Source organism: Callithrix jacchus, chromosome 12, assembly GCF_049354715.1.
Source record: "Callithrix jacchus isolate 240 chromosome 12, calJac240_pri, whole genome shotgun sequence".
Lineage (NCBI taxonomy): Eukaryota > Metazoa > Chordata > Mammalia > Primates > Cebidae > Callithrix > Callithrix jacchus.
The window spans coordinates 4,346,374-4,359,560 of NC_133513.1; the positions used below are offsets into that span (position 1 = coordinate 4,346,374).

Below are 13,187 nucleotides of genomic sequence, written 5' to 3' on the forward strand. Positions count from 1 at the left end.
GAAGAGTCACGCCCCTTCCGGGCGGGAAGCCCGCCCCTTCCCGGCCGGGCTGCCCAATCCTGAGCCAGAGTTCGGGGTCCGTCCCCCGAAACTCTCTTCCCCATTACGGGGCAGTCTCAAGCCCCGCCCACTCCTGCCCCCCAGGTCTGGTGGGGACTCTCGCTCGGAGCTGGGTCCCCAGGCCGCCAGGGAGGAGACTGCGGGCGACTCTGGGCTTTTGGTTTGGGGAACTGGGTAGATGGGGGCGCCGTTCTCGCGCTCCTCTTGCAGGGCGCCTGTGCGGGGTATACGAGCGGCCCCATCTGTTCTACTCAAAGCGCTCTAACGCGGGGATCGGCCGTCCTGCTAACGCCGGGCCACAGAGCACGGGACCAGGCAGGAGGACAGCGTTGGAGATGAAGATGGCGCGTCAGGAGCAGGGACGAGGGAGGAGAAATGTTCACTTTTGGATACATGACGTGATAGCACTGGGTAGAGGGGAGGAAGCTCAGACCCTGGTGCAGTGGGTCTGGCAAGGTGGCCCCTGGTGGGGTAGGAGGCTCGGGTAGGGACAGGTGAGCCACGGAAAATGGGGCCCATGCAATGGCCAGGGAGGTGGAGGAGCAGTAGGACAGTGTCACAGAGGCAACGGCAGGAGGGAGCGGGCCACAGGCCAAGCACTGCTGAGGCCTAGGCAGTGTACACAGCATGAGAGGACAGGGCCTTCAGTGACAGGGGACGCCTAAGTGGAAGGGAGCAGGGCAGCGGGGCTCCACGTAGTTGGAGTTAAACAATAAAGCTGGGTGTGGTGAAATCCCAGCACTTTGGGAGGCAGAGGTGGGCTTATCACATGAGGTCAGGAGTTCGAGACCAGCCTGACCAACGTGGAGAAACCCCATCTCTACTAAAAATACGAAAAGTTAGCTGGGCGTGATGGCGCACGCCTGCAATCCCAGCTACTTGGGAGGTTGAGGCAGGAGAATCACTTGAATCTGGGAGGCGGAGGTTGTGGTGAGCACAGATCATGCCATTGTGCTCCAGCCTGGGCAAGAGGAATAAAACTGCCTCAAAGATAAATAAATAAATAAAATACGGGCGAAGAAATCCCAGGTGGTAGGTAGCTGGAGAGAGGACAGACCTGGAGGTGCCATTTAAAGATGGGACAGGTGAGTCTGTTCCATAGTTGTTAATGGGAAGGTGCCATCGCAGAAGGGCACGGAATTGTCAGGGAGGTTGGGACCCAAGCAGCTCTGGGCCAGTCCTGGGGGTGGGCCCCTCTGTCAGCGGTGGGGGAGGCTGCCAGTGGCCCTGCCTCCCTGGAGATTCTCTGAAGGAGAAGGCTGGGAAAGGTTGAGTCAGGAGCCCACCACACGCAGGCAGTGCCAGGTCCCCCCAGAGTGGTTTCCTCCTTCACCATCCAGAGTTGGGATTTGGACAAAAGAGCCCCCAGAAAAGGGGCGGAGGCAGCAAAGGACATCCATCACTCACCTGCCACTATGCTCCTCATATTTAACCCTCACAACACCCCTGTGAGGTAGGGATCATCGCCCCTCTTACAAATGAGGAAACTAAGGCCCACACATGCCCAGGGGCACACAGCCAACAGGACAGGTCTACAGTTCCAACGCTTGGTTTCTCACCCCAAACACGCCCCACCCAGGGTGGCCAGAATTCCCTTCAAGTAGCAAAAAGACAGCTGCCTCAGACATAAACACACAGAAAAGTAGTCACTCAGTGAGCATCTCCCAGTCCTGGGCTTCTGGTTCAAGAGCATTTGAGGGCCAAGGTGTGGTGGCTCATGCCTATAATCCCAGCACTTTGGGAGGCCAGATTGAGAAATCACCTGAAGTCAGGAGTTCAAGATCAGCCAGACCAACATGGTGAAACCTCGACTCTACTAAAAATCCAAACATTAGCCAGGCATGGTTGGGTGCGTAATCCCAGCTGCCCGGGAGGCTGAGGCAGGAGAATCTGGGAGGCAGAAGCTGCAGTGAGCTGAGATCACACCACTCTACTCCAGCCTGGGTGACAAGAGCAAAACTGTCTCAAGAGAAAAAAAAAAAAAAAAAGCATCAGGGGACTCTTCTTACATTTTCAGAGGAAACAGAAGAGGATGGCAGCAGGATGAGTGTGCTGTGGTCAGCCCAGCCCCGGGGAGAGGCCACGGTCACCTGGCTGGAGGCAGGCTCCCCAGGCATGGGCTGCTGTCTCCCAGGCTCCCTTTTCATGTGAGACCAGAGTCTCCGTGGCGAGCGGGAAAGGCTTAGAGCATCTGCCTCCCTCCCTCAGGTGCCCAGAGCAGAGCTGCAGCTGGGATCAGCCAGGACGTGGCCCCAGACTGCTCTGCTCGTCTGCCTCGGTAACCTCAGATGTTACAGAGGACTTCAAGTTTTTTCTGGTTAGCATCTCTGGGAAAATTCTTTTTGCATAAAGAGTGTCAGGATGGCATTGAGGGGCGGGAGTAAGATTTTTGTTTTGCAGTTAAGCCTAAATAACGGTGGGAATCTTGTTTTTTTAATACCCTCTGTTGTAAGTTTTTCTCATTTGCATCTTAGAAGAAGAAAATTTAGAAATAAAGACAGGAAAAGAATGGCCCAGAAATTCAGCACAGAGAGGTGTTCACATTGACACCATCTGTGGGTCAGACAAATGTCTCTGGGACAGACTCTAAAATGACTAACATGTCGTAGGGAGTGGGTCTGTGGCCAAGGTAGTCCACGCAGTATGCAGGGACACAGGCGCCCTGGCGACAGGAGCCCTGCCCAGAAGGAAGTGGGTGCCCACACAGGCTGAGGTGGATGAGGGGACACACTGAAGGGACAGTGGTGTGCTCTGCGCTGCCAACTCCCCCCTGGGGCCCCAAGCCAGACAAATGGTGGGCTCAAATGGTGTCTGACTACCCAGGGCACACGTGCTCTGAGTGAAGGCTGTCAGCTCCCGGCACGGGGCTCTGGTGGGGCTGGGAAGACCAGGACACACACAGGCCTCCAGAGATACACAAGTTTCCAGAGACAGTGGGACCCAGAAGGACAGAGTGGTGCCCTCCACGCAATGCGGCTGATTGCTTTGAGGCTAAACTTCCAGAGGTGGATCTGAGCTCTTCACCCTCATTTGGACATTCTGATGACTCACATGACGCCCAGGGAGAAAGAAACTTGGCGGCCACAAGTCACCCCCTCTGCTCTGTGCGAAGGCCGCCGGGGTCTACGCAGCAATCCTATGTTGTGCTCCCACCCCGCGAGCAGCCCCCCAAGTACACATCCACCGCGACACACACGCTGACGCAGTCACAGCCTCACAAGCTCCAGTTCATGCCCTCCTCCTCACTGTGCACACACAGATTCTTCCGCTTCACCTGTTGCTGGGGAACACTGCCCTCCGGGGGACTTGGGGGACGACACTGTAAACATGGCTTCCTGGCCTGATGGTGGTAGGGCTGTGTGCGCAAGTCACCGTCCAGAGATAGCACTGAGGTAGATCGGGGCAGGACCCCCAAGCTGCCATCCACAGAGCCTGTGGGACTTGCGGTGCTGACAGAGGAGTACCCTGAGGTCGTGATGTCCTTTCCTGGCTGCTGGCTGGTGCAGAGCGGGGACTCGGGTCCTGGGACTGCAGGGATCTGGGTGTCCAGCACCGACACCTGTGGGTCCTGGGGACCCTCGTCCTCTGGGCAAGCCTCCTCATCACTGGATTCCTGGCAGCAATGCTGTTCTGGGTTCAGGTAGACCACGGTGACATCGAGGACGCCACTGGGAGCTGTCACTGCAGGATGGTTGGTGGGGAGGGAGGTTGTGTCACACTCAAGCATCAGGGGAGACCCCTGCCAGGTCAAGAATCTTCTACCTCACTATGGACCCGTGTTGCCCTCCTGTGGTGAGAAGCTGTGGGTGACAGGGCTCTTCCAAGGTTGGACGGCTGCCTGCCATGACCCCAACAACAGTGGAGATGACAAGCTGGCCATCTACCTCAAGCCAAGTGGACGTAGAAACAACTGGGAAGTCGCCAGGCCTTGTCCTAACTGGGCTTTTGGCAAGGACCCCTGCGGTCTGCCTGGCGTTTGCACAGGGCACTGATCCCAGAAGGGCAGCGAGGAGTGTCATGTATACCACGTGGGCACATCCCAATATTCTAGAAAGAATGCCCAGGCTAGAGTGCAGTGGCATGATCATGGCTCACTGTAGCTCCTGCCTCCTGTGCTCGAGAGCCTCCCGCCTCGGCCTTCTGAGCAGCCACCACACCCAGCTAATTTTTAAATTTTTTGTCTTGCTATGTCACTCAGGCTGGTCCTGAACTAGCCTCAAGTGATCCTCCTGCCTCAGCCTCTCAAATTGCTGGGATTACAGGCATGAGCCACCACACCTGGCCCAGAAAGATCTTATCATGAGCTCCAAACTGGGCCTCTACCTCCGCAACCCTAGTACGCCCTCCCAACACAGAATCAGCAGGAGCTAGATAGGTGTGGCCTAAGCCCTCTGGTCCCTGTGTGGTGGGAGGAGCCCTGAGCTGGGGTGTTTTGGGGGCTCTCTCCCCTCCTCTCACTCTCCTGGTGTCTGGACATGCTCCCCTGTGGGGCAGGAGCTGGCCCCGCCCACAGGCCCTGCTCTGTGCACATCCTCCTCCCTCCCACAGCACACACACAGGGCCAGGTGCGCGGAGGCCCTCAGTGAGGGCGGCTGTCTGCAACGTTCCCTCAAGTGCACCGCGGCTGCCCACTCACCATCGCCCTCCTTCTCGCCCTCACTCTCCTGGTCACCTTCATAGCCGGAGCAGCAGTCCAGGCTCCAGTCGAGGAAGCTGCCCAGCAGCGTCTCCTCCTGGCTGGACAGCTCCGCAGTAGGGGTGGTGACGAAGCTGCCCCTGTCCTCCTGGAAGCTATTCTCCCGCTTCCTGCAAGGGGGAGACAGCCCAGGAGACCCGGTCATGGTGGCAGCACTGGGAGGCTGGGTCCTCCGCAGCTGCCTCTAACACCTGCATGCCCGGCCTGTCACCGCGTGCTCCCGAAGGGTCTGCTGCATACAAAATGCCAATGAAGCTAGAACACGTATAAACCCTTGAGGCGGGGCTGACATAAAGGGCAGCTCCGGTGAACTCAGGCCACAGGTCTGGGTGTGAACCCCCGTGTACCTGGCTCAGCTGTGGGGCCTATGCCAACCACCTGGTCCCTTGGAAACCCTAAGATGACGCCACTCTCCAGTGATTTTTTTTTTTTGAGGTGGAGTCTCTCTGTCACCCAGGCTGGAGAGCAGTGGCACAATCTTGGCTCACTGCAATGTCTGCCTCCCGGGTTCAAGCGATTCTCCTGCCTCAGCTTCCTCAGTAGGTAGGACTACAGGTGCGCACTATCACACCCAGCTAATTTTTGTATTTTTAGTAGAGATGGGGTTTCACCACGATGGCCAGGTTGGTCTTGAGCTCCTGACCTCAAGTGATCCACTCACCTGGGCCTCCCAAAGTGCTGGGATTACAGGGGTGAACCACCACCACGCTTGGCCCCTCTGGTGTTGACTGATAAGGGGCAGGCAGTGCTCAGCCCAGTGCCAGGCAGACTGCACGAAATGGTCCGGCCTTGGGCAGTGCTCGCACCCACACCCACCTGGGGTCAAGTCTTGACCAGGATGGGGCTGGAGGCCAGAGTTTGAGACTGAGCCTGGGAAAAGCCACCACACCAGCCAAGCCTTTCCATCCTGATCCCAGGGCCTGGGAGGAAGGTGGGGTGGGGAGAGCTACCCCAGTGTCACCCATGAGGGTCTCTCTCAGAAGACTGATGGGGTTGTGATGGGCCTGTGAGAAGCGGGTTTGACAGTGAGGCTGAGCACAGGGCCAGGCCCCTCCCGGAGTAGTAGTGTATGTCTGCGTGGACTCTGGACAGAGTCAGGGTGTGTGTGAGGAGTGAGACAGGTGGGCCAGGTCTCCTGCCTTCCGCACAATGGAAAGTCCTGTCACGCTTCTCAGGGAGAAAAGTGGCAGCAGCAGGGGCTTCGGCTGCTTCCCCAGGGCTCCCAGAAGTTTGGGGTCTCCTTCCAGGGCCCACTCCCCACACAACACTCTTAGAGGGAGCCCCGCCTGGTCCTGTGTTGACAGTCACCCAGTGCCTGCCCTTGGGAAGTTCACGGGTGCCCACGGTGCTGAGGAGTCACAGAGGCAGGCCAGCAGCACGGGAGGGCCCTGCTCATCTGCGCTTTGCAGGGTACAAGCTTTCCAGATGCCTGAGGTGGAGAGGGGAAGTCAACTCCCGGAGGAACAGCCAAGCTACTGAGATAGGAGAGGCGGGTCCACAGGTCCGCACGGGGCGAGGGAAGTGCTGGGATGGGAATAGGTTACAGCTGGAGTGCTGGAGTGACAGCAGCACCATGGACCAGAGAAGCCCAGGATGCCCATGACAGGCACGGGGAGGGCTGGAGCTGGGGCCGGGTTCCCGCATGCTCAAACCATCCACAGGAAGCCCAGTCAGGACGAGACAACAGCCTGGAGGAGGAAGACCTGGGCCAGAGATGCCGGAGGTCACGCAGGGGCCCAGGGCCTGACAGCAGGGCTCGGTCCCAGGGTCGCTGTCCTCGGATCTGCTGCTCCCCTGACAAGCCTTGAGGGCCTCTCTGTGTGAGGAGGCAGCACCACCGAGGGAACTGGGCTGGGACGAGGGATGACTAACCGTTTGCTTCTCCGTCCCGAGGGAGAGCTGAGGAAGGCGTGGATCTCTCCTGTGCTGAGGAAGGTTGGGGGGTCGGGACTGTCTTGTGTCACCCCTAATGCCGCACACAACTGGCTGTAGCTTAGCACCTGAGGGGAAGCCAGAGTTAGGGGGCACAGAGGCCCCGAGGACAAGGCCCACCCACACCCCGGCACCCCATGAGATGCCCAGGTGTCTGGAGGGAGGCACCTCTTCCTGGCTGATTTCTCCATAGCGCTTGTCCTCAAATCGCTGCTTCACGGCGGTCAGAGAGACTTGCCTGTAATCCTTGGGGGCGTCATCGTGGAAGCTGGAAACAGAGTCACATGGAGTGGACACGTGAGGCACCCCCACCCCATTTTTGGCAGCAGTGTGCCCAAGTGAGCAATGAGAATATGCAAAATGGTGCAGTCACCCTGGAATCTGGCCTGGCAGTCCCCCAAATGGTTAATGCAGCCACCACAGGACCCAGCAATTTCCCTCTAGGTAGAGACCCAGGAAAAAGGAAAACCTATGTCCACGCGGAAGTCTGTACTAGAATGTTCATCGCAGGACTGTTGACAAAAGGCAAAATGTCCTATCCAGCTGCGGGCTGGATAAACACATGTGGTCCCTGCAGTGGCGTATTATTCAGCCATGAAAGGAACAAGGCAGGGACACATGCCACAACATGGACAGACCCACAAACATGACACCCAGGGAAGTAACCCACGCACAAAAGGCCACTTGTCCTGTGACTCCATTTATACAAAATGTCCAGAAGGGGAAAATCCGTGGAGAGAAAGTAGACCACTGGGGGTCGCCTAGGGCTCAGGCAGTTTCAGGGAATGGGAGGGTGACGGCTGAGGGCTGTGTGGAAATGTTCTAAGTGTGACTGTTGTGACGACAAGCACAACTGCGTGAATGAACTAAAGCCCATCAAATCACAATGAAAGGAAGTTCAGTTTGTGAATAAATGTTTCTAATTTACCTGGTTTGGAAAAAAAAATTAACTTCTTCAGGAAGAAGAGAATAAACACAACCCAGAAACAGCCAGTGTCAGGGGACGATCTGTGCTCCCCGTAAACAAAGGTGGGGGGTGAGATTCACACTGACCCTTCCACTGTCACCCTCGTTCCTTGCCCAGAAGGCACAGGGTCTGGGCACTGCAGGAGAAAGCACCAGGAACCCTGCACACGCCGAAAGCCCAGGAGATGGCACCAGGAACCCTGTGGCTCTAGCCCAACATCGGGGAGAAACAGCAGATGGGCCAGAGAAGGGGCTGCTCAGGGGCATCGGAACCCCCCGGGAGTACTGATCTCATCCTAAAAACCGACAGTAAGGCCCTGGGTGGCACACACAGGACTCGTGCAAGGCGGCTGCCACAGAACTCCAGGAGGCCAGGCAGCTGACACGTAGGGCTCCAGCCCCTAGGCTGTGAGTGCAAGAGGAAAGGGATTTGGCGCGGATGCAGGGATAGAGAAGCAGCCAAGGCTGGTGGAGGGCTCGGCTCGGGGAACAGGGCTTCGTGCACAACACCAGGGCTAGAACAGGCCATTGGCTAAGTCACGCTGGCAGGGGGGTGGCAGGTTGAGGTTGAGATGTGCTGAATCCTGGAAGTGGTGAAGTCTCCCCGGAAAGGCGTCTGAGGAGTGGCAGAAAGCCAGAATTCCCTGGCCCCTTTGGGTAGGGGAGAAGAGAGACCACCACCCATGCCGCAAGGTCTAGTTCAGGAAGCCGAGGGAGGGAGGGTCAACGTAATGCCGGCTGGAGAAAAGCCCACCCGGGCCTGGTGTGGTGATGTCTGTGGTTTCAGCTACTCAGGAGGCTGATGCGAGACGATCCCTTGAGCCAGGGAGGTCAGGACTGCAGTGAGCTAGGATGGCACCACTGCACTCCAGCCTGCTCTCCAACTCAAAAGGAAAAACAAAGCTCACCCCAGCTGAGTCTGCTGGATTTGACTGAGGAAAGGGAGGTCATGGCAGAAGCAGGGAAGGGGGAGACTACAGAGTGGGGGTGCTGAGAGGTGGGAGGAGCAAGTCTGTGAGCATAGCTGAGGAGGGGAGAGGGAGGTGGCCTGGCCAGATGCAAACTCAGCCCCATGCGCATCCTCCGTGCCCCACACTGCCATGATTCCACTCACGGCCCTGGCATGGCTGCCCCCTTTGCTTGGGACTCAGATGCTCAGGTGCCCCCAGCCGCACTCTGTGCATGGAGCCACACCCGCCCATGCTGCCTGACCTGCACCAGCCTGCTGTTTCTCCTGTCACAACCTGACCTCTGAACTCTGTCCCGGCCTCTCCCCCAGTACCCCGCCCATGGACTGCTTGGAACAAACCAATGTTTCTGAAGGAAGCTGCCAGAGCAAGTGAAAGGGCTCAGGTGCAGTGAGGGCTGGGCCAGACCCAGCACACAGTAGGGCAGAGAAGCCAGGGCGGGTATAGAGAGAAGCCCAGCGGGGCTGGGGCAGAGAGGGGGCCACAGCTGGGCACAATGGGGCAAGGGACCCGCCTGCAGGCTCCATCTTCTCAATGAGATGGAGGATCATTCTATCCCAACAGCTGCAACAGGGCAGATGCCATTCTCTCAAGGGAAGGGGAGTATTATCCCACTGGGGACCACGTGGTCTCTGCTGCACTATGAAATCAGCCACTGCCAGAGCAAGAACAGCTGCAGACAACGTGGAAACCAACGAGGGTGGCTGCTGCCAAGAAAACCCCGTTCACAAAAGCGGCCAGACGTGGCCTGAAGCCACGGTGTGCCAGCACCTGAGCTAGATGACAACCCGTCACACACGAAGTTACCACAGGTCAGAGAGATGCCCTCATCTCTTCTAGCATGTTCTGCTGTCCAAACTTGGGTTGGGAGCAGATGCTCTAAATGCGAAAAGGTGTGGAAAAAAAAAATGGTCTGGAAATTTTTTTTTTTGTGGGGAGAGACGGAGTCTTATTCTGTCACCCAGGCTGGAGTGCAGGGGCATGATCTTGGCTCACTGCAACCCCCACCTCCCGGGTTCAAACGATTCTCCTGCCTCAGCCTCCCGAGTAGCTGGGATTACAGGCGTGTGCCACCACACCCAGCTAATTTTTGTATTTTTAGCAGAGACGGGGTTTCACCATGTTGACCAGGCTGGTCGCAAACTCCTGACCTCACGTGATTTTGCTTGCCTTGGCCTCCCAAAGTGCTGGGATCACAGGTGTGAGCCAGCATGCCGGGGCAGTTTTCTTTTTTCTTTTGAAACAGAGTCTTGCCCTGTCACCTAGGCTGGAGTCCACTGGCATGATCTCAACTCACTGCAACCTCCGCCTCCTGGGTTCAAGCAATTCTTGCGCCTTAGCCTCCTGAGTAGCTGGGATTACAGGCGTGTATCACCACGCCTGGCTAATTTTTATATTGTTAGTAGAGGTGGGGTTTCACCGTGTTGGCCAGGTTGGTTTTGAACTCCTGACCTAAAATGATCTGCCTGCCTTGGCCTCCCAAAGTGCCAGCCAGAATTTTTAAACATCAGCGCTGAGGAAGCCCTCCTGTACCTTGCTCACTGAAGGAAGATCTGCATGTGACTGCCAGTTGTCTCAGGGGAAACAGATGCCCTCAAAGGGGCTCGAGCCCCACCCACCGTGGCGCAGTCTCATCAGAGGACTTGCTTCCTTCGTACTCACCACTTCTTATGAAGGCTCACGACGCAGGGAATGAGGTCCTCAGAGGAGAATCCGGTGAGGTCCCACAGCTGAGTGGTCCAGGGCTGTGCTGGGGAGGAGAGCAGGCAGTGGATGGAGGGGCTGTGGTGACAGCCACCTGACCACTCCCACCCGGTAGCTGGGTGGGTTCTGCTGTGGAATTTCCTGGAGCTCAGGGTTACAGTCTTTTAAAAATAGTTTTGAAAAAAACCCACACAGGACGTACAAGCTCAAGGTCAGAAATCTGGGACATACTGAAGCTAGGAGCTGTGCTGTACCTCGCCCCCGAGAAGTAACCAGGACAAATGGAGGCTGGACTCTTCCTCCCCAGAGCCTCCTCCTATGTGAGCACCTTCCCTGACACAGGCATCCCCGGGAAAGGCTGTTCCTTACTCTGCCTGTGTGTCAGCCTGGCCAGGAGCAAGGCTGCGGCGGCCAGGCGGGCCGGGGCGTAGGCAGACAGGCTGGTGTGCAGCAGGGAGAGCTCACAGAGGAAGCTGCACAGGTGCTGGGTTCTCGGCTCCACAGGGACTAGCGTCAGCAGGACCTCCTTGTAATCCACCACAGTGGGGACCTAGGCAGCAGGGACTGGGTGTGGGCTCTCAGCTCTCAGAGCTCATTTGCGCAGTGCTGCGTCCAAGCCTAGCGTAGGGTGTGGCCCGGATGAGTCCACGCCAATGCTGTACGTGCAGGGCACCAATGCAGATGGCGATACGGTGCAACCGGGGCCTCCTGCTCCATGGCTCTGGGCACAGCACAACAGCTGCCCTCTGGGTCCGCGAGGCCCTCCCACAGCAGGAAAGCTGCATGCCCCCCACCCCACCCTCCCGCACAGCGAGAACTAAGATTAACGAGGAAAATGGAACCACTGCTTACTCGAATCTTCCCTTCCAGGGCGGAGACGATCTCGCCCATCATTCTCACTAGGTCCTCGTACTTGTACGTGTTATCCGTGAGCCACACAGCCTCCCGGATTGTCAGGATCTCTTTACTGATGAACCTGCAATGCCGAGAAGGGGTCTCGGTGCGGAGCCCACTTCCTGGGGCAGGGGTGGGAGGCAGGGACCCAAGGCTTTAGGAGGCTTCGAGGTAGGGAGGGAGCCACGGCTTTAGGCTTTGGTGACAAAAGGAGGCTACATAACGGACCCAGCTGCCTGCGGCCGACTAGCGGAGGCTCAGGCAGGAGGAAGGCTCAGCCAGCAGTTCGAGACCGCCCTGGGCAGCAAAACAAGACCCTATCTCTACAAAAGGTTAAAAAATAAAAAATTAGCAGAGCATGGTGGCATGCATATAGACGCCCAGTTACTTGGGAGGCTGAGGTGGGAGAACTGCTTAAGCCCAGGAGGTTGCGGCTACAGTGAGGTATGATTACACCACTGCACTCCAGCCTGGTGACAGAGCAGGGCCCTGCCTCAAAAAACGAAACCAAACAAAACAAAAATGTATCTAATAATAGTAGTTACAGGAGGAGGTCAGAAAGTACTGGAAAGAGGGATGAGAACCACAAGGCAGACAGAAGGCTGCAGGGCTGTTAGACACACTCACAAATGCCTGCAAGAGGCCTGAGTGCCATGAGCATTCAGTTTGCTGAAAAGCACCAAGGACGGAGACTTGCCTGTCACGTGACGGCTCTGTGAGTGGGGTGGAAATGTTTTAGACCCAGAAGGTGGGCGAACCACCACATCTAGGAATTGGAGGCAAAGTGCCCAAAGATTGTTGCAAAGTCTGCCCGGCACTGTGTGGCCGCAGAAATCCTGACTGTCCCCAGGCAGTGATCACCCTGTTCTCTGCCATCTACCAGCACCAGCTATCAGGGAACATGCTGCTCCAGTGGCCCCCAGAGCACTTTCCCCTGGGACTGAGGCCAGGTCCCTCGGCTGCTCCGTCCTGGGGCCTCTGCAGGTTGCATGTGCCATTAGCTTGACCGAGAGGACAGGAGGCACAAGGACCATGCCTGCCAGTGTGTGGGCTGCAGATGCCAAAAAGACGAGATGTCAGTGGCCAGTGAGAGCCCCACGTGGGGTGCAAGGTGCCTGGCGGAGCAAGGAAGGTGCTGCTCTGAGAGCAGAGGTGGAGAGCAGCTTAGCCTTTCAAACTTTCTTTTTTTTGAGACAGGGTTTGCTTCTGTCACTCAGGCTGAATTAGTACAGTGGCACGATCTCAGCTCACTGCAACCTCCGCCTCCCAGGTTCAGGTGACTCTCATGCTTCAGCCTCCCGAGTAGCTGGGACTACAGGTGCATACCACCATGCCTGGCTCATTTTGTTTTTTTGTATTTTTCGTACAGACAGGGTTTCCCTATGTTGACCAGGCTGGCCTCAAACTCCTAAACTCAGGCAATCTGCCCACCTCAGCCTTCCAAAGTGCTGGGATTACAGGCATGAGCCACCGTGCCTGCAACACCCACTTAGGAAAAAAAAAGAGTAAGGCAGACATTATTGGAGGGAGCCGTGGTGACAGTTATATGGACCACTGCAACCGGGTCTTGTGGAAGTGGACTCAGCTCACTGAAACGTTATTCTCTCACGGCCAGCCGGTCTGCCGCCAAGGAGCTGGTCATACGCAGTTAGACACAGGGAGGCAGCTGCTCCACCTTCTCAGGTCAGAAGACCTGGGACGCTGGATTCAGGCTGAAGAGCACATCTGAAGACGGCTCTGCATGCTTGCGGCAGGGGCTGCCCCCTCTTTCCGTGGGAATGACACTGCTTCGAGCTGCTGCCACACGCAGGCCCACAGAGACCACACTTCCTGGTTCCCGCTGGTGAGATGTGGCCACAAGACTAGGCTAAGTGCAAAGGTGAATGTGACAGGTACAGGTGTCCCAGGGACAAGGGGAGCACCCTAACTGGTGGCAGAGATTAAGATGGGAGATGGGCTTCCTTTGC

At 57.1% G+C, this 13,187-nt stretch overlaps 1 protein-coding gene across 5 annotated transcripts in view; it reads right to left on the reverse strand.

Annotated features, from left to right (window-relative positions):
- Positions 1 to 1,463: 1,463 nt before the first annotated feature.
- CCNF (cyclin F) overlaps positions 1,464 to 13,187 on the reverse strand; it is a 30,565-nt gene continuing 18,841 nt past the window's right edge. For 3 of the 5 annotated variants that reach the window (XM_009008933.4, XM_009008934.4, XM_002755768.6), the window contains 7 exons: positions 11,179 to 11,302; positions 10,696 to 10,876; positions 10,285 to 10,372; positions 6,857 to 6,956; positions 6,629 to 6,756; positions 4,697 to 4,866; positions 1,464 to 3,741 (listed from right to left, as the gene is read on the reverse strand). In XM_009008933.4, coding sequence (XP_009007181.3) covers positions 3,275 to 3,741; positions 4,697 to 4,866; positions 6,629 to 6,756; positions 6,857 to 6,956; positions 10,285 to 10,372; positions 10,696 to 10,876; positions 11,179 to 11,302 — 1,258 coding nt within the window. In that variant the 3' untranslated portion in view covers positions 1,464 to 3,274. The remainder of the gene's footprint in view (positions 3,742 to 4,696; positions 4,867 to 6,628; positions 6,757 to 6,856; positions 6,957 to 10,284; positions 10,373 to 10,695; positions 10,877 to 11,178; positions 11,303 to 13,187) is intronic. The other 2 variants (XM_078344359.1, XM_035266532.3) reach the window with 1 other exon arrangement.